The sequence below is a fragment of the Oreochromis niloticus genome, linkage group LG12 (assembly GCF_001858045.2).
Source record: "Oreochromis niloticus isolate F11D_XX linkage group LG12, O_niloticus_UMD_NMBU, whole genome shotgun sequence".
Classification (NCBI taxonomy): domain Eukaryota; kingdom Metazoa; phylum Chordata; class Actinopteri; order Cichliformes; family Cichlidae; genus Oreochromis; species Oreochromis niloticus.
Genome location: NC_031977.2, coordinates 31,203,545 through 31,228,648, shown reverse-complemented (window position 1 = coordinate 31,228,648; position 25,104 = coordinate 31,203,545). Strand labels below are relative to the sequence as shown.

The following is a 25,104-nucleotide window of genomic DNA, read 5'->3' as shown; positions in this document are numbered from 1 at the left end:
CGAGGGCTCTCGCGCTCACTTTTCGCGTATAGAATTTCGAAAAAACATCGGTGCAAATTATAAGTCTGTATCATAATGTCTGGTGTTTTCGTGTTTATTGGTTTGTTTTTATTTTGTTTTATTTTGCTAGTTGGTTATTAGATGCTGCTCCAGGCAGCCAGAGAATCCCCCGCCGCCCCGCCCTCTCCTCCCTGTGCCGCAAGCAGCAGGCGCACCTCGCAAACGGAGGGCGCCCTTATATGGGCTCAAAATGTGGTCATAAATATTTTGTACTTGTAAATCAGTTTTGTACTTGTAAATCAGGATTTGTATGTGTAAAAAGAATTTGTGCGTGCGTAAAAAAGATTTGTATGTGTAAAAAAGATTTGTATGTGTAAAAAGAATTTGTGCGTGCGTAAAAAAGATTTGTATGTGTAAAAAAGATTTGTGTGTGGACTTAGCCAAAACCCCCCCTGCAAGTTACAAGTACGAATTTTGACCCTATTTTTCTTCCTGTCATCTGATTGGTCAATGTCATGTCAATCACAAATGTAACAATCCAATCAGAGAACAGATGGGTTTGGCTGTCGGAGGGGCACTTTTTTGAACTGCAGGTCCTTGAAGGGTAATACAGTTTGAAGCTGGAGGATCTCTATATAAATATCCGATAGCAGCTAGGTCCCCTTACTTTCAGCAGCTGTTGAAAGGATAAAGTTGTGGTATGTCAGTGGTTAGAAATACCATTATTACTTTAGGATTAGTTTAACACAAAGTCAGGGCTGACCCGGGACCATTGCTGTGAGTCACAGTGCGCAGCATAAAGGTCCTTTCACATCGGACGCAGGATGTGCTGCTAATGCTAACTGCTAACTAAAAGCAAAGGATCCAGAATTTGTTGCGCTGGCTGCTGAGCTCTGTGGGTTTTTGCAGCAGCTCTACCTGTACTAGATGCACCTGCTCCTTGTCGTTTCTATCTCTGACTTTATGTCCTCTACAACAGTTTCTGGTTTTTTTGCTAGTTCTTCAAATGTTCAATAAAAACATGTATGCTAATTCATAACGAAGAAAGCTTTGTAATGAAGACTGTCATTTCCAAAACACTGCCCCCCCCGCGGTCCGCAGCGCTGTTGAAAAGGCTGTGGAAGTCCCTGTATAAAGCACGTAGACCTGTGACACAAAAATCACCAAACTCGGACGACCACAGACTGTTTTCCTTCGTGGTGATGAAGGAAAACGCTGGGTTGGCATGTAAAAGGGCATTTATTCCCTTCAAGGACCTGCAGTTCAAAAAAGTGGCCCACCGACAGCCAAACCCATCTGTTCTCTGATTGGATTGTTACATTTGTGATTGACATGACATTGACCAATCAGATGACAGGAAGAAAAATAGGGTCAAAATTCGTACTTGTAACTTGCAGGGGGGTTTTTGGCTAAGTCCACACACAAATCTTTTTTACACATACAAATCTTTTTTACGCACGCACAAATTCTTTTTACACATACAAATCTTTTTTACGCACGCACAAAATCTTTTTACACATACAAATCTTTTTTACACACGCACAAATTATTTTTACACATACAAATCTTTTTTACACACACACAAATCTTTTTTACACATACAAATCTTTTTTACGCACGCACAAATTCTTTTTACACATACAAATCCTGATTTACAAGTACAAAACTGATTTACAAGTACAAAATATTTATGACCACATTTTGAGCCCGTACCCTTACTCCCAGCAAATGGGCGATAGAAAACCGATCGGTGCCTATGACATTCCCAATATGCGCTGGCTGCCGTCGGGGCAGCATGAGTACGAGCTTTTTTTTTTTTTTTTTTTTTGCCGATGCCCGTGATGCCGCCCCCCATCACGATGCCGCCCCGGGCAACCGCCCGTGTCGCCCGTATCTAAAACCGCTACTGGCTCCGACAATCCATCAAGCGGTGCGGGTTCGTAGCTTAGCAAAGTCGTACTAAAACATTTGACAGATGTTCGAGCGCCGTGTACCACATAAAATTGTTTCGAGGTCAGTAAAAACAACCAGAATTCATACATAAGGCACACGGGATTATAATAGGCACTGTCAATTTTTTAAAAAAAAATCAAAGGATTGATTTTAAGTGTGCCGTATTTTCCAAAAAACACGGTAATAACGACGGCCCGCTAGCATGCTCTACCAAAAATAGTGCTTTGTTGTGTATCTGACGGACGAAAGCTAAACCAGTTCCACACCACTGAAGTTGCAGCATTTTTACAAACCAATTCTGGTTCATCCGTTTCATTTAACGTTCCGCTTTCACCCTTCTTATTCTCCATTGCCGCCATCCTTTTTCCGCCATGTGCGTATGAAAACAAAGGCACTGCGCATGCACGTTTTACCCATACTCTATAGCATATTTCATTTTCTTATCGTTGCCTAACATTATACCGATATTACCGGTATGATATGGCCCAGCCCTATTCAGACGGCTACCTGAGGACACTCTTCATGTGAGAGAAAATCTGCTCACACAGATATGTAGAGCCAAATACTGTTTACCAAATACAGTTAAACTTGTCAGGTAGTGATGTCCAGCAGGTGAAAATGCAAGCTCCGTGAATGGCACAGCTATGGATTCCAGCTGCATTCGTAGTTCTGCAAACTTTGACCCCCACAGAGTCGAGCTTTTCAGTTCAATCAGCTGCATTTCGATGTCGCATTAACTGGCATTAACTCAGCCAGTTAATGTGAGACAAATCCAGCTGCTCATTAAAGCTTTCTGGTTTGATAAGAAAAGAAAACATTGGTCCATACACCTGAAAGTCCCGAAAATGCATTCTGTCTCGAGTCTACGGATGTATCCGTGTATTTCCGTGGTGCTGATGCTGAGCTGAGCGGAGAGCTCCTGAAGCATTTGAAGTGTTGGAATGTGGAAATTTCATCGCTTGAAAAAACTACCAGCTAGCAACGTCCCTCTCACCAGTAGGCTAAGTTATTTTTATCCAATTATAAATTGAATCTGATAGTTGGGGTTGTTAGCTACGGAGCCCAGCAAGGGACATGGGAAGAAAAAAAAATTAAGATGAACTTTTGCGAGATCTCGCAAAACAAACTCGGGATCTCGCAAAACTTTTGCGAGATCTCGCAAAGGTAACTCGGGATCTCGCAAAAGTTGAATTCCAACAATGGCGGCAGCTACTTAGTTGTAATATCACTCTTTCTGGGTCACAAAATAAACTTTTAAGATATTTTGAGGCGTGAATGTAGTTGTGTAAACGTCAAATATCTGCTCGATTTACATTGATTGGGGAGATTAAAATTAATGATATATTTTTATGTTGTTCAGCCACAACTCTACTAAAACCTCAGCCAGTAATAGGTAGGCAAACTTTTGGATCATAGTTGTCTGTATGACTGCTGCAGTATGTGCCAAACACTGCCCTGATGGAGTGAGGAGCTGTAAAGAGAAGCAGAGTGCTCTGTTTATATTCTAAAAATGTTTTAAGCTTGTTTCAAAGATTCTGTAGAGCAGCTTTAAATGTTTTCCAAAAGCACACATACACTTATCAGTGTTTCTCAAACTTTTTACAGTGTGTACCACCTGAGAAAATGTCAAGCTCTTCCAAGTACCAAGCATGAAACTCATAAATCTTACAACACAAAATTCCAATCTGTTACTGAAATGAATTAAAAAATCTGCACAGCCATAGCAGTATCTGCAGTAAAGATCTTTTCATACATTGTACCATAGGCACAGTTGCCTCCATTTTTATAATTTTTTATTAATATTTTGTACATTTGTACATTTCAAGGACTCTTCTGTTTTTGGAGTGTATTTTTTATGTATCTGTATTATATTATATATACACATTAAAAGTGAATCTCCGTCCAAAAATGCACTCAGTTTCCTTTTTGCTCACTCAAGCATCATTCATTATTCTCCCCCAGTAATTAAGGTTAATATATGTATTTTTTTTATTCCAATCCATTCTTCTTTTGCAGCATTTAAATAACCTTTATCAGATTTGATGGTTTTCTTACAGACCTCTCAAAAAAGTGTTTTTCTTTCACAAATGTGGGGGTTATGGTTTAATAAAGAAATTTGCAGACTTGCACAGAGATGGTAAAATTATGATGACTGATAACGGAGACGAAGACAACAGACGATGAAGACAGGGAGAAACAGGGGTTTAAATGCACCAAGGAGACAGTCAGAGAGAACTCGGGACAACTGGAGACATTTAGGGATGCAGGGACTGACAGAGCCAGGGAAGAAGTCTCATCATGACGAGTAAAGTTTATCTTACCTGGCTGGGCAGCTCTCTGGGTGCTCAGCACCCCCAAAGCTCTAATCCTAGAATCGCCCCAGACTTGTGCTCGTTATTAATCACTCTGACTCTGACTTTCTGTCTTGCATGAGCAATCAAATGTGATCAAAACCCATTTTTGGTGTGTTGACCCTTTAATGCAGAGTTCCTGTAGAGAAATCCAGTTTGGCTCAAAACAAGAAAATAACATCACTCAATATTATGAAAGTCTGAATAATCACACTTTCAGTTCAGGTCAGTCTGATCAGTTAAAATCCAGAATCCTGCTACGATAAAGCAAATTGTCTCTTTAGGATCAAATCTGGCCAAAACTCTACTGATTATTTTTTCCAGTTTTTCTTTGGGAAATAAAACCTTCGCATTTTCCAAGTAAATGCAATTATATCTCTAATGCTTTACATTCATGTCCACCATCTTCAAGTTGGACTCAAGTCTGTAAAGAACCCATGTCAAAGTATTGTGTTTAAGTTAAATCCAATTTATTAACCTACCTCTGAGATGAAGTGCAGCTGCGAAAAACGTACTTTCTCCCGTTTGGCTACGGCAGGCAATGAGGTGCGTTTAATGTCTCTCTGTTAATTTGATTTTCCATTAAACTGCGATAAACAGGTTGTTGATTTTTTTTTATTACTATGCCAACCCTTTTTAGTTTTCTAAGTATTGGCTCTATTGAGAGGTCTTATTTTATTCTTACTTCATTTTGCAAATGTATTTGAATTATGTCTGTGAAGGTTCTCAGTCATCCAGGTCATCGTAGTCAAAGGAGTTTTGCAAAGAAAAGCGTCTGGACTTCTTTGAGTTGCTTGAAGACGTTTCACCTCTCATCCGAGAAGCTTCTTCAGTTCTAAGGTCAAATGGCCGAGAGTCCCAGATTTAAACCCAGTGGGAGTATCCCCCCAAAGAGGGACAAAGGACCCCCTGGTGATCCTCTAATCACATGAGTCAAGGTGTGAAAGCGGGTGTGGTACCTAATCAGCCAGGGTTTCGGGTGATCTCATTGTGAAACCTGGCCCCACCTTGTCATTTGAATTCCTGAGGTCAGATGGCCCAGGATGTGAGTGGGCATTAAGGAGTCTGGGGAGGGAACTCAAAACTGGATTATAGATGGCAGACAGTTGGTGTCGTAAACCACCGCCTCTGTTCAAAGATGGTCGCTCACAGTGGACATAGATGGCCTCTTTCACTCCTCTTTCAAACCATCTGTCCTCTCTGTCCAAAATGTGAACATTGGCATCCTTGAAAGAGTGACCTTTATCCTTAAGATGCAGATGGACTGCTGAGTCTTGTCCTGTGGAGGTGGCTCTTCTATGTTGTGCCATGCGCTTGTGAAGTGGCTGTTTGGTCTCTCCAATGTAGAGGTCTGGGCATTCCTCGCTGCACTGTACAGCATACACCACGTTGTTAAGTCTGTGTTTTGGAGTTTTGTCTTTCGGGTGAACCAGTTTCTGTCTGAGTGTGTTGCTGGGTCTGAAGTACACTGGGATGTCGTGTTTGTCATCCCCTATGTAGCCGGTGTATCAGAGAAACTCAGGAGAGTTTTCTCCAAGCACGACATCCCATTCTTTATTTCTATTTTTCAGTTGACAAGCTTTGTGATATCTCTCCTTTTTTTTTTATAACTGGGCCTACCCTTATTAGGGTTGTTAATATTGGCAATAGTGTAAAGTGTTATTGTTGGTTTCGAATATATTTGATATAGGCTGTCCAATTAAGGTAAATGTCATGTTTTTAGTTGTTAGAATCTGATGAGCAATATTTTTATTTTATTTCTTGTTTTGTTTCTTTTCTGTTTTCCCCCTGAGGGATTGCCACCTTAAAATGGTCAGGGGGTTTGCGAGCCCTAATCCAGAGCACCCCACCCAACCCCCACACCTTTGTCGCCTCCATTGCCACCATGTGCCCCCTTTATATTTCTGTCTTCCCCCTCATATATGCCTGTCTAGAACCGGCCCAGTTGTCCACTCTTATTTTTCACTTTATTTTAAATTTATTATTTTGTGACATCTCTCACACTGGCCAGTTCATCACATTTTAGTTCATGACAAACTTGAAAGTTGGAGTCTGAAGGTCTAAAATTTTATGCAGGTTTGAGGCCACAGCCCAGGTAGTAAAAGCAGATATCGTGTTTGGTGGTTATTAATTAACTATTAATGGGCGACCGTGGCTCAGGGGGTTGGGAAGGGCACCTGTAACCGGAAGGTTGCCGGTTTGATTCCCGGCCTCTCTGTCCTGGTCGTTGTGTCCTTGGGCAAGACACTTTACCCTACTGCCTACTGGTGTTGGCCAGAGGGGCCGATGGCGCAATATGGCAGCCTCGCTTCTGTCAGTCTGCCCCAGGGCAGCTGTGGCTACAACCGTAGTTTGCCTCCACCAGTGTGTGAATGTGAGAGTGAATGAATAGTGGCATTGTAAAGCGCTTTGGGTGCCTTGAAAAGCACTATATAAATCCAATGCATTATTATTATTAACTAGAACACCATTACAACAGGTGAGCTCTCTAAAAGAACTTTGCTTTGTCTTTACAGCTTGTACCTTACTTTGGACTGTAAGGTACAAGCTGTAAAGACGTTACATTTGTTAAGTGTAGAAACTTTCCTGAACTGTAATGTGTTCAGAGACATTCAGAGATCCTGTGTCCCTGAGCTCGAACTACTTACAGGATGTCATCAGTTTACAGTAATACAGTAATCTTTGATTGAATCTGGTCAAAGGAAATTAACTTCTCTGGTATACATTTAGTTTATAACAAGCATATTTTAATGATGTATTATTTGAACAAATAAACCATTGATTTTATGTATTTTCAGCTGCAGTTTACCAAAAATTATTGCTTCATGTTCATGAGGGTCAAGAATTTTGCTCCTTTTTTTTTTTTTTTTCAGTGTAATAGCAGAGGTCTGGCAGGTTGACCATCTAAACCCTGTGATGAACCCAAATTTATGTCCTTGGCTGCAACCACAACTTTAGTTCAAACTGCAAATAAAAACTCTGAGAACAAGCTGACTTGTGCTACTTGGACTTCTGAAACACCACAGCTGCACCTTCTTTGTGTTATTTAATGTTTTGTTCAGCTTCTCTTTTCTTTTTTAAATGGAGAGGTTAAGATTTTCTACATTTTCGCTTTTGTGTCGTTTTAAGGAGCACAAACTGAAAACTATCTGAATGACACAGACAGCGCCCTCTGGCGAATACAAATGTTATGAGCGTGTTTCAGTTTAACACCTGACTGTGATCCATGACAACGAAAGTTTTGACCTGAGCTGAGACGCTATTACAGGGAGTCAGATATCTGCTGAAAGAACACACATTTGGAAGATTTTAATCAGAAAGTTCCAGAGGGAGTAATTTGGTGAGTTAAAAATACTTAAAGATCAAATGGCTGAGAGAGCTCTTTTTCAAAATTTCCTGAGCTGCCATGTGTGTTCAGAGACTTTCAGAGATCCTGTGTCTCTGAGCTGCAACCACAGCTTCTGTTCAAGCTGCCTGCAGAAATTCTGGGAACAAACTAAAAACAAAAACTGTCCCATTTGTAAGAGAAAATCTTCAAAGGATCGTCCTCATGTGAACTTTACACTGAAAGAACTTGCTGATTCATTTGCTGGGAGACAGAAATCTGGATCATCTGAGACAGAAAAGAGAGAGAAGAAATTGGTGGTGGTGTGCAGTAAACATGAGGAAGTGCCTAAACTCTTCTGTGTGGACGAGCAGAGAGCTGTATGTCCTGTGTGTGACTTTTCTCTCCACCAGAGTCACAAAGTGGTTCCTGTAGAAGAAGCAGTCAGTGACCTGAAGGAGCAGCTGAAATCTGACTTAAAGTCTCTGCAGGACAAGAGGAACAAATACAAACAAGTGGAGGAAACATACAATGAAGTGATTCAACACTCCAAGAAGCAGCTGTTGTCCACAGAGAGGCAGATCAGAGCAGAGTTCAATAAGCTCCAGCAGTTCCTGAAAGAGGAAGAGGAGTCCAGACTGGCAGCTCTGAGGGAGGAAGAGGAGCAGAAGGGGAGGACTATCAGCAGAGAGATGAAGATGATTGAGGAGCAGATCTCCTCTCTGTCAGACAGCATCTCTGCTGTTGAAGAAGAGCTGCAGAAACACAGCGTGTCATTCCTCAGCAGTTATAAAGACACTCAGAGCAGAGCCAGAGCCCAGAGCTCAGTGTCAGATCCACAGCTGGTCTCAGGAGCACTGATAGATGTGGCCAAACACCTGGGCAACCTGTCCTTCAGAGTGTGGGAGAAGATGAAGGAGAAGGTCCACTTCAGTCCTGTCATTCTGGACCCAAACACTGCAAACCCCCGTCTCTATCTGTCTGATGATCTGACCAGTGTGAAACATGGAGGACAGACATGGCAGCAGCTTCCTAATAATCCAGAAAGAAACACTAAGTATGCCACTGTTTTTGGCTCTGAGGGTTTCAGTTCAGGGAAACACAGCTGGGAGGTGGAGGTGAGAGACCATCCTGTCTGGCTTGTGGGTTTAGTTAAAGAGACAGTTGACAGGAAGGAAGAGCGTTCTGCTTTACCAAAATATGGAAATTGGTGTTTAAAACACAGCAGTGGAAAATACACTGATGTTGTTGGTCAGACTGTGACAGTGAAGAAGAGTCTCCAGAGAATCAGAGTCCAGCTGGACTATGACAGGGGGGAGGTGTCCTTCTATGACGCTGAAGACATGACTCACATCTACACTCACAGAGACACTTTCATTGAGAAACTCTTCCCATATTTTAATATTGGAAATGCAGGAGATGCCAAAACCTCTGATATCAAAATCTGTCAGACTGAGATTTGATTGTAAAATGATTCTTTATTTTAACTGGGGGTTTTTTTTGTCTTGTTTTGTTTTGGGGGGGTTTCTTTCAGTCCAGCAGCTTAATTTTAGGGAAATTATTAATCAAACTGTCTAACTTCATTATGAGGGTTTTTTTTTTTTTTTTATTGATTCAATGGAAGTATTAGCAATTCAATGAAACCAAAGGAACTTTTTCATGTGAAAATCTGACCCACTCGAGTTTCTGTAAGAAATTTTTGCTTTTAATATTCTTGTTTCTTTTAAATTAATATTTTCACAATATTTCTCATTTTGTTTATGTAAATATTTTATTAATTTTAAAATCTGAATGGTGATGATTTCTTTGCTTTTCAAAGTTGTTGAGTATGAACAGTAAACTGTGACACTTCTTTAAAGAAGGATTAATGATTAAACTTGTGTCACATCAGCATGAGTCAACTTTACAACTACAAGATCTAAATTATCCTGATTATCAGCACCTTGTTTTCAGTTAAATAACATTTTATAGTAACACATCTACTTTAAAGTTTTCCATATTCAAAGAAATGACTTCTAAGTTCTGAAACTGTGTCTCATCAGCAGGTTAAAAATGTTTAAACAGATAAAATTACAATATGTTTACTTCAGCAGCATAAAGCGCCTTGAGGCGACTTTTGTTGTGATTTGGCGCTATATAAATAAAATTGAATTGAATTGAATTGAATTGAATCTTCATTTCAGCCATTTCAGTTGATTATTGAGAATCACAAAATGTCTCTGTGAAGTGAAATAAATCAAATTAGGTGATTCTGTTGTTTTAATGTTTGACTGTAAATCAGCTTTCAGACACATTCAGTCATTGGTTCAGATTTATTTAACATGAAACTTCACTTTGATTGTTGTGTAAACATTTACTGATTCCTTAGAATAAATGATAATTCTGGCTACACCATAAATTGGTCTAAGTCGGAAGTTATGCCCATTTCTAAATTGTGTCCTCCAGTTACGAGGAGCTCATGGCAGTTCAAGTGGATGCCCGAGGGTTTGACTTACTTGGGGATTAAACTGACCCCTGGTTTAGACAACATAATGCAAGTAAATATCTCCCCAGTGATTGAAAACATTCGTCCGTTGTTGCAGAATTGGGCTAAAATAAATCTGTCCCTTTTGGGCAGAATTAATTTGGTGAAGGTGATTATTGCCCCTAAACTTCAGTACCTTCTTCACATGTTACCGATAGCAGTCCCACATAATTTGTTAAAGCTTTATAATACATGTGTGGAGGGTTTTGTGTGGGCAGGCAAAAAGCCATCTTTTAATCGGTCCAAATTATATGCTCCAAAAGATAATGGCGGGTTGGCATTGTCCAAGATGGTTTGGTATCACTATGCTTTCTCCCTCTCTCAGTTAGTTAAGATATACAATTCCCTTACGGAGAAGCCTTCATGGGTTGCGATTGAGGAAAGTCTTGTGGCTCCTTTGTCTTTAGAGGCCTTCCTCACTCAGAAGGGAAGACCAGTACCGTTTAAAGATCCTGTATTGGCTTTCATGCAAGAGACCTGGTCTAGAGCTCACCAATATATCAACGTTAGCCCTTATCTAACCTCTAGAGCCTCTATCTGGCATAATAAGAAAATATTAATTGGTAAGAAACCAGTCAGGTGGGAGGCTTGGGCTAGGACAGGTATCAGTCAGGTGGGGGATTTATTTGGGCAGACTGGCATGAAATCGTTTGCAGAAATCAGACGAGAATTTAATCTGGATCCAAGGGAAATTTGGAGGTTTTTTCAAATAAGACACTGTATTAAAACCATTTTGAATAATAACCCAGACCCTCCATCTAGTATTCAGGAGATGTTTGCAGCTCCTGGCATTAATAGAATCAGGGCATCCAAATTCTATGGGATGTTCAGAGAGGCGCACTCTCCCAATTTGGGGGGATTGAGGCAGTGTTGGGAGAAGGATCTGGGTATCCAGATTTTAGAGGACACTTGGAAGCAGCTGGTTTCATCATGGTATGTTTGCTCACCTGAAACACAGTCTCAACTTATCCAGTACAAGTTGCTTCACAGAAATTACTGGACTCCCAGTAAATTAGTCAGGCTGAAGCTTGTGGATAATGACACCTGTTGGAAATGTCAGGAGGAAGCCGGGACTCTAGTTCATATGTTGTACACATGTCGGAAAAATGATTATTTGTGGGACGGGATCATTAACTTGGTGAATGATATTTTTAAACTTAATCTCTCTAAATCCCCAGCTGTATATGTCCTGGGCCTGTTACCTGACAACAGTATTCTTTCAAAAAAACAGAGACTGTGGATGCGTCTGGCTTTCATAACAGGATGCAGGATAATACTGAGGCACTGGAAGTCATCCAGCCCCTGTTCTCTCAGGGAATGGACTGAACAAATGTCTAAGATGGCATCATATGAACGGGTTATGTACAGAATTAAGGGGAGAGAAGATATTTTTGAGCAGGTTTGGGGTCCTTTTTTGTTGTATATCGACAATGTCTCTTAGATATTGTGATAAGTGTTTTTTTTGGGGGGGGGGGGTATATATGTGTCGTTGGTATTCTGGTTGTTGTTCTTTTACTTTGAAAGTCAGCAGAGGGAAGAAATTGTCTAATGTTATCAGTGGTCAAGGTTATGTCTTATTTTTTTTGGCACCCGGGGGTTTAGCCCCCATTGATTGTGTTTTTGTTGATGTTTCCCAGGAGGCGGTCTATCTTTTTGTTTCTCCTGGGGCCTGTTCTTCGTACCTCACTAAGTAAGTTAGCCGGATTTGAATGTTGACGATTTCGCGTGATCGTGGATCGTTCGGTTCTCCGAAGCTCATCTGGGACTTGCTGTCATAGCAACAGATCCGTAAGCGTAAACCTGCTCGGGAGCAGGTTTACTTTATGTAAACAGGATTAGATCGCGGCCTCTCAGGTATGTCCGCTGCAGTTATATGAAAGCAAGAGCGATATTTCGCCACTGTTTTACCATAAATAAATATTAGCAATGTAAAGATAATGTATTTGATTCTTTTATTGATTTCATACAGATACATACAGGTCATTTCCGAAAAAAAGGGAAATGTACTATTAATCATTCTATTACATGTAGTAGATCATGTCAGATGTAATTCATATTTTAGAGTAGTAATAGTAAATTACTACGTGCAATCAAGATGAGAGACCACGGCTATAAAAGCGAAGGTGGATTTGGGAAGTCTGTCGCAGCCATGTCCTGTCCGTTTGTACGCGAGCAAGGAAGGTGCAAGATTGATAAGGAGAGTTTACAGAATTTAGCGTATATTGCGGGATAGACGGGATCCTTTAGCTCGGCGCGACGGTGTGCTCATAGAGAGATATCGATTCTCCCGAGAGGGTATTATTTACTTCCCCTCTCTCTCTCTCTCCCTCTCTCTCTCTCTCTCTCTCTCTCTCTCTCTATATATATATATATATATATATATGCAGCTGGATAGCGGATATGCAGCTGGCTAGCGTAGTGGTTAAACTACACGCCTTTGGAGCAGAAGATCGCAAGTTCGATTCCTGCCTGGGGCGTCTGTATCCAGTAAGGGTCCTAGTAGCTCAGTGTTCCAACATTCGAAAGAAGGGACTGCTCTCACAGCTAGAGATTGACGAGGTACAACATAAATGCTACGGCAAGGAGGAGTCAGGACGCCAGGTCAGGGGGGAGATATCATCACCCCCACCCGAGATTGGGTACATAGCCCCAAGTGCGATAGGAGAAGGATCGTTGAGTGCGAGAGGAACTGACCTGAAAGATAGGATCATGGCCAAGCTTGAGACCTGGACCCCCCCTAGCCGGTTACCAAGATTACGTGAAGTACCCTCAGAAGGTCTGCTAGATGATGTTAATGCAGCACTACGGATGATACCTACAACCACGATTACCGACACTAACAAGCTGATCTACACTACGGCAGCAGTGATCAGTGAGATGCTTGGCTACAAGTTGAACAGCCACAAGGGGCAGTACCCTCCATGGAGAAGGAGGCTAGAGGGCAAGATCAAAGTAGCACGAAGGGAGGTTAGCCAACTAACGGAGTTGCAGAAAGGCGCGACAAAGAAGGTGCATAAGAAATACAGCAAGCTGTCCATACCTGAGGCCTTGGAAACTGCCAAGCAAAGACTCACAGCCTTGGCCAGCTGCTTGAGGAGGTACACCAGAGAGATAGAAGGCAGGAGAATAAACCAGCTGTTCTCCACAGAACCAGCAAAGGTGTACTCTCAGTGGCAAGGGAACAATAACAGAACAGCACCACCAAGGCTGGAGACGGAGCAATACTGGAAGAGCATATGGGAGAATGACGCAACCCATAACGGCAATGCTCAGTGGCTAGTGGATCTGAGGGCAGACCATAGCGACCTCCCTGAACAGGGTCCAGTAACCATCACAGTGGCAGACATCCAAGAAAGGGTCTCCAGTATGAAGAGTTGGACAGCACCAGCGCCCGACATGGTTCACGCCTACTGGCTGAAGAAGCTGACTGCACTCCACGAGCGTCTGGCAGCACAAATGAACCAGCTGCTAGTTAACGAGAGACACCCGGAATGGCTAACCAAAGGTCGGACGGTCCTGATCCCCAAGGACCCCAAGAAGGGACCGGTCCCATCCAACTACCGACCAATAACCTGCCTCAGTACTACATGGAAGCTCCTGTCAGGCATCATATCGGCTAAGATGAACAGGCACATGGGTCAATACATGAGCGGGGCACAGAAAGGGATTGGCAAGAATACCAGAGGCGCAAAACACCAGCTACTGGTAGACAGAACAGTCAGCCGAGACTGCAAGACCAGACTGACCAACCTGTGCACAGCCTGGATTGATTACAAGAAGGCCTATGACTCAATGCCCCACAGCTGGATACTGGAATGCCTAGAATTGTACAAGATCAACAGGACCCTAAGAGCCTTCATCAGGAACTCAATGGGAATGTGGCACACAACACTAGAGGCCAACTCCAAGCCCATAGCACAAGTCACCATCAAGTGCGGGATCTACCAAGGAGATGCTCTGTCCCCACTGCTGTTCTGCATAGGCCTGAACCCCCTCAGTGAGATCATTAACAAGACTGGCTACGGATACCGACTACGGAACGGAGCGGTTGTCAGCCACCTCCTGTACATGGATGACATCAAGCTGTATGCCAAGAGTGAACGAGACATCGATTCACTGATACACACTACCAGGCTATACAGCAATGACATTGGAATGTCATTCGGGCTGGAGAAGTGTAGTCGGATGGTAACAAAGAGAGGGAAGGTAGTCAGAACTGAGGGGATTGAACTACCAGAAGGCAACATTGCAGACATAGAGGACAGTTACAAGTACCTGGGGATCCCACAGGCGAATGGGAACGATGAAGAGGCCGCTAGGAAAGCTGCAACCACCAAGTACCTGCAGAGGGTCAGGCAAGTCCTGAGGAGTCAGCTGAACGGTAAGAACAAGATCCGGGCCATCAACACCTACGCCCTGCCCGTGATCAGGTACCCTGCTGGGGTAATAGGCTGGCCAAAGGAGGAGATAGAAGCCACTGACATCAAGACAAGAAAGCTCCTTACCATGCATGGAGGGTTTCACCCCAAGTCTAGCACCCTGAGGTTGTACGCTAAGCGGAAGGAAGGGGGCCGGGGACTGGTGAGTGTCAGCACCACAGTCCAGGATGAGACAAGAAACATCCACGAATACATCACGAAGATGGCCCCAACTGACAGCGTGCTCAGTGAATACCTCAGGCAGCAGAAACCCAAGAAAGAGGAGGAAGGCGAGGAACCATCATGGAAGGACAGGCCCCTGCACGGTATGTACCACCGGCAGATAGAGGAGGTGGCTGATATACAGAAATCCTACCAGTGGCTGGACAAAGCTGGACTGAAAGACAGCACAGAGGCACTAATCATGGCAGCACAAGAACAAGCTCTGAGTACAAGATCCATAGAGGCTGGGGTCTATCACACCAGGCAAGACCCCAGGTGCAGGCTGTGTAAAGATGCCCCCGAGACAATCCAGCACATAACAGCAGGGTGCAAAATGCTAGCAGGCAAGGCATACATGGAGCGCCATAACCAAGTGGCCGGCATAGTGTACAGGAACATCTGTGCCGAGTATAACCTGGAAGTCCCGAGGTCAAAATGGGAGATGCCCCCAAGGGTGGTGGAGAATGACCGAGCTAAGATCCTGTGGGACTTCCAGATGCAGACGGACAAAATGGTGGTGGCTAACCAACCGGACATAGTGGTGGTAGACAAACAGAAGAAGACGGCTGTAGTGATCGATGTAGCGGTTCCGAATGACAGCAATATCAGGAAGAAGGAACACGAGAAGCTGGAGAAATACCAAGGGCTCAGAGAAGAGCTCGAGAGGATGTGGAGGGTGAAGGTGACGGTGGTCCCCGTGGTAATCGGAGCACTAGGTGCGGTGACTCCCAAGCTAGGCGAGTGGCTCCAGCAGATCCCGGGAACAACATCGGAGATCTCTGTCCAGAAGAGCGCAGTCCTGGGAACAGCTAAGATACTGCGCAGGACCCTCAAGCTCCCAGGCCTCTGGTAGAGGACCCGAGCTTGAAGGATAAACTGCCCGCAGGGGCGCGCTGGGTGTTTTTTTTTTATACTTACTGTACTGTATATACTTACTCCCGACTTACTGTGCATGCTTCAGTCACCCCTTGCATGGGAACAGGTAAAAGTGATGGAGTGTTATGTCAAACTACACACAAAAAACCCCACAATGTCAATAAATGTCACAGTACAAAAAGGGGTGTGACGAGGGGGTGCAGGACCACCACCTGTCTTTATTTGCTCTGCCCTTTTCTTGGTTGCTGTTATAAACAAACAAACAGATTATTTCAGGGTCTCTTGTCATAGACTAAAAGCAATATAAGTGATAAATATTACCATTCTGTGGAATATTTTTATATTTCACTTTTACTTTTTCCCATGTTCTAGTGGGTCCTGTTGTGGCTCTAATGTGAAAGAGGATATGATGTAATATAATATAATGTGGAATAAAATAATATCACATGATATAATGTAATATCATGGATCACTTACGAGTTTAATTTGTCAGCAACTTTCTGCCAGCCCTCTCTCCTTGCTTTTGCAGCCTTTGCAGTGTTCCCCTGCGTTTTAATTAAACTCTGAAACTCCTGATATCCCTCAATCAAGAGTTCTTGCTCTGCTGCCGTGAAATACTGTGCGCACTCCTTCGACATCTTCGCCGACCAATCACAGGGTTGCCGATCAATGTTTCTACTATCGATGCGTAGCCCCTTTTAAGCCACCCAGTGATCTCAGATTACTTCATCCAGCTATACTAATCGTCAACAACAGGTGTGTTCGGAGAACCGGATTAGCGAGCTCAAAGTTAGCGCGATGATTTGATCTTGGATGTGTCATTTGATCTTGGATGTAGTAAGCGAGGTACGAAGAACAGGCCCCAGGGCCCTGTTTCAGAAAGCCGGTTTAGTGCAAACTCTGAGTAAGTATACCCTGAGTTAACGAAAACTCTGGGTTTTCGGTTTCACAAAGCGAGTTTAGATTAATTCTGAGTGAGTTACTATGACGACACACTCCGTGAAGCTAACCTGCCCCCTAGCAGGTTTACTTCAACTAACCCTGAACTTCTCCGCCTCTTTGTCTGAAACTTGTCTGTAGGAAGTGTCAGACATGGCGTGCCCCTTCCTTGAAGAGCCAGTAGATGTTGAAGCCCAAATTCTCCGCAGAGCTCTCCGCCGGGAGAGAGTGATTAGAGCGCGTTTGGACATTTTATCATTTCCTGATGATTTTCTGTGTGAACGTTACCGTTTTTCAGCACAATCTATAATTTATTTGAATAACATCCTCAGGCCTTATATTGCTCATGTGACACATCGCGGACATTCTCTCAGTTCTGTACATATTATTTGTATTGCACTTCGGTTTTTTGCAAACGGGAGCTTTCTGTATAATATTGGTGACGCTGAGCACGTTTCCAAGGCTACCGTCTGTCGGGTAGTCAGGAATGTTACAGTTGCACTGAAACGTCTCCTGTACTCGTTTGTGGTGTTCCCCGGTCATAGACCCACAAGATTTATCAAAGAGGGATTCCACAAAATTGCAGGTATCAGGATGAACAAAACTTAATTCATGATGTGGTGATACTTGAACTACTACTTAGATTTTACATTTATTTTCAGGGTTCCCAGGCGTGATTGGCTGTATAGATGGCACTCACATTCCATTCTGCTGCTTGAAGTGTTCCATTTCCAAAAAGCATTTTTTTATTTTCTTGATCAAACAGGTCTTGTACAGCTGCTTTACAGGGAGCTATTGAAACACAGAAAATAGCATTGACATTCATAGTACATGCCTACTTAGGTTGGTTGTAAATCAGTGCTGAACATCTTACTGAGGAAAGGTTTGTTGGAGAAGTGGCTGGACCCTCTTCCTCTACATTTTTTATATTTCATTTTTACTTGCTGCCAGGAACGTTTGGGGCCTGTTGGGTTGCACATGCGCTCACATCACATCACAAAATAAAATGTATAAAATAAAAAATAAAATGAAATATAATAAAATAACGTGTTAAATGGGTGGAAATCCCTAGATCAATTTTTAAATTAACACTCACGCATTGACTCTGTCGGCTATGTATTGCCATGCATGCTCCCTTTCTTTTGCAGCTGAGGCTGTGTTACTTTTTTTCCGCAAAATTTGCATGTTATCGGCATATGCTGCCATCAGAATTTCGGCCTCAAGCGCTGTAAAATACATTGGCCGCGCCTTCTTTCCCTCCGTCTCCATGGTGACTCGCTTAATCTGTGCTCCACTAATCAGGGCTTTATGCGCGTGCTTAACTTGGGGTTAAAGCAACTCCGCGTTGATTGAACTAATTGTTATCAGCCTTTCTGAAACCGAATATTCCGAGTTGGACAGTTCGGGGTTACTCAACCCTGAGTATCATTTTTAACTCTGAGTTTTCTAAACCCGCTTTCTGAAACAGGGCCCAGCTCTCATAAACTGCATATCAGAGAAGACTTGTGCAGTTTGCTTTGATGGAGTCACTGATTCTCACTTTGGTCTGATCCTCACAGAAATCAAATTCAAATGTTGATAAAGTTTACATTCTCACACCTGTATGTTTATAAACTCTAACATATGTTGTTTAAGAGTAAAAATAAAATTCAGACATATCCTACAGAAATATTTACACGCCGACAGAGCTGAAAATAGTTTGTATGAACAAAACTGCAGAGATGTCAGCTGAAGGTCAGCTTTTATAATATTTCTTTAAAAACATTTAACGCCTAAACAGGACTGCAAAACACATTTTCCTGCCATGTATGTTGTTGTGAGACTTTCGGAGATCCTGTGTCTCTGAGATGCCATCATAGCTTCTGTTTAAGCTGCCTGCGAAGATTCAGGGAACAAGCTAAAAACAAATTCTGCCCCACTAGCAGCAGGCAGCCATCTCTGATAGTTTGATCTTCTGATGTTTTATAATAAGGTTTTAATTTTAATTTTTACACTTCACTCTGAGTTTCAGTGTTTCAGTGAATCAAAAGTTATTATAACTCTCATTTCTATTTTATTTTTAGCTGACATGTTAGAATACTGATCAGAAAATTGTTTGGCAAGTTGCCTCTGTAACGTGAAACAAAGATCAATTTAGGTGGTTTTTTGTTGTTCTGGTCCACATTACACAGAGACAAGCATAAAACACGAGTAGTTTATGGAACAACTTTAGTATTTGACAGGAGAAGTTCACCTTTTGTTCCACCATTCCTGCCTACTGCACACAGTATATGACAAACAAAACTTATTAGAGCAACTTAGAGGTTTCTGTTTGCCTCATCCGGTGTCACAGAGATCCACTAGCAGACATATTTGAAAGGAATAGAAAAATAGGATAAATAAATGAAAACAGTAAGACCAGGGTAAATGACACAGAGGCTTGAATAAGAAGCCAAAACAGTAAGTGCAGATTCAGTGCCATAACTGGCTATTTATTAAAAACATTACTAAAACTGTATGAAAAATGGGAAAAACATGAGAAGACATATTGAGATTGGTTGGCTTCCCGCAGTTGACAACTGCAGGAAGCCAACCAACCCCACTAAACAAACATGTAAACAAATTCTATCACCAGAAAAAGTGAGTGAATTCCCAGCATGCCAATAGAATCAAAACATTTCAGAGAATAAAACTATGAATCACTAAGTAAAACAATATATCAATAAAGAAACAATAAAACATTAAAACAACTAATAATAAGTCCAACATTTTGTTGGTCACTTCAAACTACACGGGGAACCCAGCACAGTCAAAGGAAATGGCTACAGGTAGTTTTCACCTATTTATCCACTTGTGCTCTACTTGGCTATTCTTCTGTCTGGAGTGTGTAACGTCGGGTTGTGTTTAGTGGTTGAGAGGAGGCGGCAAAACACTTAGCAGGCTAGTCAAAAGAACACACACCCACGCTGGTATCGGTAATCCACGGTGGTTCTTTAATACACATTCTCTTCTTCAACCATATAAGCCCGGTTGAACGGCTGCAGCTTAACAAACATAATGCGCAGTGTTCGTACAACCCATACGTTGCAAACAAAAAGAAAAACAAAAGAAAGGTCTCTCCTCATGCACTAGCGTGCAAGCACATGTCCAGAGAATCACAGAGAGAGAGAGAGCAGTGGCACAAACTGATGACACCATCAACCCTCGACTTGGGTGTCTTAAAGGGACACCACACCATTGTGACTGTTACAAGTGGCTATGCTACAATTTGGCCCATGACTTCCCAGGCACTATGAAACACTGGGAGGGAGTACGACTTGATTTATATATGGGATAGTGGATCTGGAGTGGTGATTTTCTGTTTTCCTTTAATAACATTGTCTACCCTGCTAGGCCTTTCCCAGCACGCTGTGAGGTGATTCCAAAATTCCAAAAATTAAAACATTTTTAAAAAAAATCTAAAACTGAGTTTTCACTTTAATGTTCAGAAAAAAATGTTAATAGTGCTTAATAAGTATCTCATCCTGCCAATGGACAGCACAACCTTCATGCACGCTACTTATAATTTCACCAAACACTGACTCCTGGTGTACTGCAATAAAACCTGATCATGTGGACGCAACTGTGAACAGTTTTTTCGAGACTGAAGAAGTCACTTGGATGAGTGACGAAACGTTTCTCCCACAAAACGCTACGTCCAGATGAACATAATCAACTTTTGGAGATGTGAACAGTTTTGTTCCTGCAAAAACCACAAGATGGAGACAAAGTTGATATTTTCTCAACAGAATCAGAATCAGAATTGCGTTTATTGGCCAAGCATACGCTCAAACACATACAAGGAATTTGGTTCTGGTAGATGGTGTCTCTCAAGCACCGTGATGTAAATCACAATAATATGAAAACGACACAATACACACACACACACACACACACACACATATATATATATATATACATACATACATACATACATTTACACACATGCACATATGCACACATGCACATACACAAAGGTGTGTAAACCAACCATATAACACCAATCTAAATCTTATATACAGAAAATATACAGGATTGCAGAAATGAAATGAAATGAATACCACAGAATGTACATAAGGTGCAGTTGCAGTCTAGCAGTGTGAAGCAATATGACGGTTCAACTGTTTAGGAGGGAGATGGTGAGGGGAAAGAATATGTTCCTGTGTCGGGTGTTCCTGGTCTGCAGGCTTCAATACCGTCTGCCAGAGTGCAGCAGGTCAAAAAGTCTGTGTCCAGGGTGTGAGGGGTCTGTGATGATTTTCCCTGCCTGTTTCCTGGCTATTGAGAGGTGGAGGTCCTGGGTGGACGGCAGCTGCCCGTACAGTCCGCTGCAGTCTGCACCTCTCCTGTTTAGTGGCTGCACCATACCAGACTGTGATGGAAGAGCACAGGATAGACTCAATGACTGTGGTGTAGAACTGGATCAGCAGCTCATGTGGAAAAAGACTGTACTTCCCCACTTGTCTCAGGAAGTACATCCTTTGCTGGGTCTTTTTCAGATGTAAGTCTCCCACTTCACGTCCTGGGAGATGGTGGTACCCAGGAACTTGAAAAACAGTATTATAACACAATTTATTTTCACTCTGTGACACTTTTTAATATGTAATATGATTTGCTTCAGTAACCTTAGTTCACAAGTAAAACAAAAAATCAAGACTAATCTCTGAAAATATTGCAGATACATTAATTAAAACCTTGTACTGTGTCTGAATATGGTAGCGTGGTGGCAAGAAGCAAGAAAGTCCTGAGTTCGAATCCACAAACTGGCTTTCTGTTTGCCTGGGTTTAGACCAACTACTCCCACAGTTAACTGATGATTCCAAATTGACCGTGGGTGTGAATGTGGGTGAAAATGGTCATTTGTCTCCCTGTACTGGCCCTGCGGCAGACTAGCATGTCTTGATATGACAGCTGGGATAGGCATTTTGTAACAATCTGAATTTTTCTGAATTTTGTATCATCTTGATTAAAACATGACTGCTCCTTTTATTTTAGCATTTTATTCTTTCTCTTTTGGTTCAGTCTTGATTTGGATTTGATCAAAAATGTAAAAAGATTTCTTTATTGTCTATGCATGTTGATGTTGTTGTTAAGGTCATGCTGGGAAAGTGTTTCCTGTGGCAGTTGCTGAAAAACAAAAATGTTGTAAAACGGGTTTAGTTTCTGTCAGTTGAAATCCTCCTCAGCAGACTAAAACAACTCAGATTTCACCTTCTTTCTGTCATTTTTATACTTTAATTAAGTAAAAGCAAATTCTGAGAGCTCAACATATAATTTTCTTCTTTCATTTTCTTTCTGTATGGAAACAAAACTGCCAAGATCTTCTAAGATTGCATTACGACAACACCATCTGCTGGTTGACTTGTTTTTAACAATCATGAATGAAAACATTTCCGCACTGTCACACAGACACAGACTGTCACAAATTCCACTGCAAGGTGTGAGATCTCCTGCTGAAAAATACGACTACAAAAAATAGATAGTTCAACAAGAATCTGGTGAGTAAGAAGGAAGATCAAATGGATGAAAAAGTTCTTGAAAATTACCTGAGCTGCCATGTGTGCTCAGAGACTTTCAGAGATCCTGTGTCTCTGACCTGCAGCCACAGCTTCTGTTCAAGCTGCCTGCAACAATTCTGGGAACAAGCTAAAAACAAAAACTGTCCAGTTTGTAAAAGAAAATCTTCAAAAGATGTTCTGTTTGTCAACTTTGCACTGAAACAACTGGCTGACTCCTTTACAGGGAGACAGAAATCTGAATCATATCTGACAGAAAAAGAAAAAGAGGAGGTGGAGGTTTGCAACATACATCAAGAAGGACCTAAACTGTTCTGTGTGGACGAGCAAAGAGCTGTATGTCCTGTGTGTGACTTTTCTCTCCACCAGAGTCACAAAGTGGTTCCTGTAGAAGAAGCAGTCAGTGACCTGAAGGAGCAGCTGAAATCTGACTTAAAGTCCCTGAAGGACAAGAGGAACAAATACAAACAAGTGGAGGAAACATACAATGAAGTGATTCAACACTCCAAGAAGCAGCTGTTGTCCACAGAGAGGCAGATCAGAGCAGAGTTCAAGAAGCTCCAGCAGTTCCTGAAAGAGGAAGAGGAGTCCAGACTGGCAGCTCTGAGGGAGGAAGAGGAGCAGAAGGGGAGGACTATCAGCAGAGAGATGAAGATGATTGAGGAGCAGATCTCCTCTCTGTCAGACAGCATCTGTGCTGTTGAAGAAGAGCTGCAGAAACACAGCGTGCCATTCCTCAGCAGTTATAAAGACACTCAGAGCAGAGCCAGAGCCCAGAGCTCAGTGTCAGATCCACAGCTGGTCTCAGGAGCACTGATAGATGTGGCCAAACACCTGGGCAACCTGTCCTTCAGAGTGTGGGAGAAGATGAAGGAGAAGGTCCACTTCAGTCCTGTCATTCTGGACCCAAACACTGCAAACCGCTGGCTCTATCTGTCTGATGATCTGACCAGTGTGAGGAACGGAGACACAAAGCAGCAGCTTCCTGATAATCCAGACAGAAACACAAATTATGCCAATGTTTTTGGCTCTGAGGGTTTCAGCTCAGGGAAACACAGCTGGGAGGTAGAAGTGGGAGATCATTCTCGCTGGAATATGGGTTTAGTTAAAGAGTCAGTTAAGAGGAGGGGGAAATGTCATGATTCACCAAAATATGGAATCTGGTGTTTAAGACATCGCAGTGGAACATACTCTAATGGTGATGGTCAGACTGTGACAGTGAAGAAGAGTCTCCAGAGGATCAGAGTCCAGCTGGACTATGACAGGGGGGAGGTGTCCTTCTATGACCCTGAAGACATGACTCACATCTACACTCACAGAGACACTTTCACTGAGAAACTCTTCCCATATTTTTACATTGGAAAGTCAGAAGATGCCAAAGCCTCTGAAATCAAAATCTGTCAAACTAAAGGTTGACAGTGTGTGTTTCTTCAGTCTAACATAAGATTTTAGCTCGCATGATATGATTGCAGCAGAGTTGATTTGTTGTAAAGGGTCAGAGAAATTATCAACCTGTCTGATTTAATATTGAGGTTTTATTTTGTTTTGTTGCTTTATTGGAACTTTATTTAATGGAATTGATACAAAAACTTTGATCATGTCAATATCTGAATGATGCTAATTTCTTTGGTTTTCCATTTCTTTTAGTGTGAACAGTAACGTGTGACATTTCTTAAAAGAAGAATTAGTGATTAAACTTGTGTCACATCAGCGAGAGTGAACTTTACAACTAAAATATCTTGACTATCAACATCTTGTTTTCAATTAAACAGCATTTTATTGTATCATATCATGTATCACATCCACAGGTTAAAAATGTTTAAACAGTAAAATTATAACATGTTTACTTCAGCATCATCTATATTTCAGTCAGATATCACTTTAACTACAATTGATTGATTTGATTAGAAACTCTCTATATGTGGTTTTCTAACTTCTATCAGCAGCAGTTTTCTCTTATACTTATATTTCTGGATCTTCTGATGTTTTATAATGAGGTTTTAATTTTTATTTAAAGACTTCAGTCTCAGTGTTTCAGTGAATCAAAAAAGATTCTACCCCTGATTGTTATTTTAGTGTTATTGAGTACTTTGTTTATTGAGCATAACAAAATGTCTCTGTGAAGTGAAGTAAATCAAATGAGGGGATTCTTTTGTTGTAGTGTTTGACTGTAAATCAGCTTTTCAGACACATGCAGTCATTAGTTCATATTTATTCAATACAGAAACTCACTTTCATTGTTCTTTTTACTTTTAACTGAATGCTTAGGGTAAAAGATGATTTGTTTCTGTTGGTTTGCAACAACTTGTGTGGTGTTGAAACCATTAGATTTAATAAAAAACACAATTTATTTCAAGCAACTACTTCTAAAATGTTTTATTTTTACTTACTGATTCTCACATTCATCTGCTCATCAGTTTGTAACATTACCAGGCAAAAATCACAAGTAACCATTGATAAAATTTCCACACTCACATCTAATCTGTATGTTTATAAACTCCAGCTGCAGAGATGTCAGATGAAGGTCCATTTAGTCTAAGCAGGACTGCAAAAAACATTTTACTTACAAGATGGAGGCAAAGTTCACCTTCTCATCTCTGGTAATTTTTTTTAAACATTTCATTTCCACATCTTTAAAATCTAAAATATTAAAATGACAAGTTAAACAGAACATTAAGACTCAGCTGAGTTCATCTGCAAATATTAGAATAAAATAAATAAAACTGCAAAATTTGTCAGGAGTTACTCAGAAATATTAGTTTACTGCAATTATAAGGAAAAACATTAGTGATTAATTAAAAGCCAATTGTTACGGTTTGCGAGGCAACTCGTGTGGAATTTAATAAAGGACCCAAGATGCAGGCACTGCTGATGTGAGTGAGCTTTATTTATGGAGAGGGACATACAAACAAAGGCGAGGGTGGTGAGAAACAGAACTAAACTGGGAAAAATACTCTACTGG

At 41.7% G+C, this 25,104-nt stretch overlaps 2 protein-coding genes and 1 long non-coding RNA gene across 3 annotated transcripts; all 3 read left to right on the top strand.

Annotated features, from left to right (window-relative positions):
• Nucleotides 1–7,623: 7,623 nt before the first annotated feature.
• LOC112841836 (tripartite motif-containing protein 35-like) lies at nt 7,624–9,156 on the top strand. Its single transcript, XM_025897054.1, has one exon. It carries the CDS (start codon nt 7,671–7,673, stop codon nt 9,090–9,092), a length of 1,422 nt encoding a protein of 473 aa, XP_025752839.1. The 5' UTR covers nt 7,624–7,670; the 3' UTR covers nt 9,093–9,156.
• Nucleotides 9,157–16,732: 7,576 nt separating this feature from the next.
• LOC109204618 (uncharacterized) lies at nt 16,733–18,024 on the top strand. Its single transcript, XR_002064139.2, has 2 exons — nt 16,733–17,194; nt 17,271–18,024. It is a non-coding gene; the product is annotated as an uncharacterized LOC109204618 (long non-coding RNA).
• Nucleotides 18,025–22,067: 4,043 nt separating this feature from the next.
• LOC112841837 (tripartite motif-containing protein 35-like) lies at nt 22,068–24,498 on the top strand. Its single transcript, XM_025897055.1, has one exon. The coding sequence runs from the start codon at nt 22,146–22,148 to the stop codon at nt 23,556–23,558; it is 1,413 nt and encodes a 470-aa protein (XP_025752840.1). The 5' UTR covers nt 22,068–22,145; the 3' UTR covers nt 23,559–24,498.
• Nucleotides 24,499–25,104: the final 606 nt, after the last annotated feature.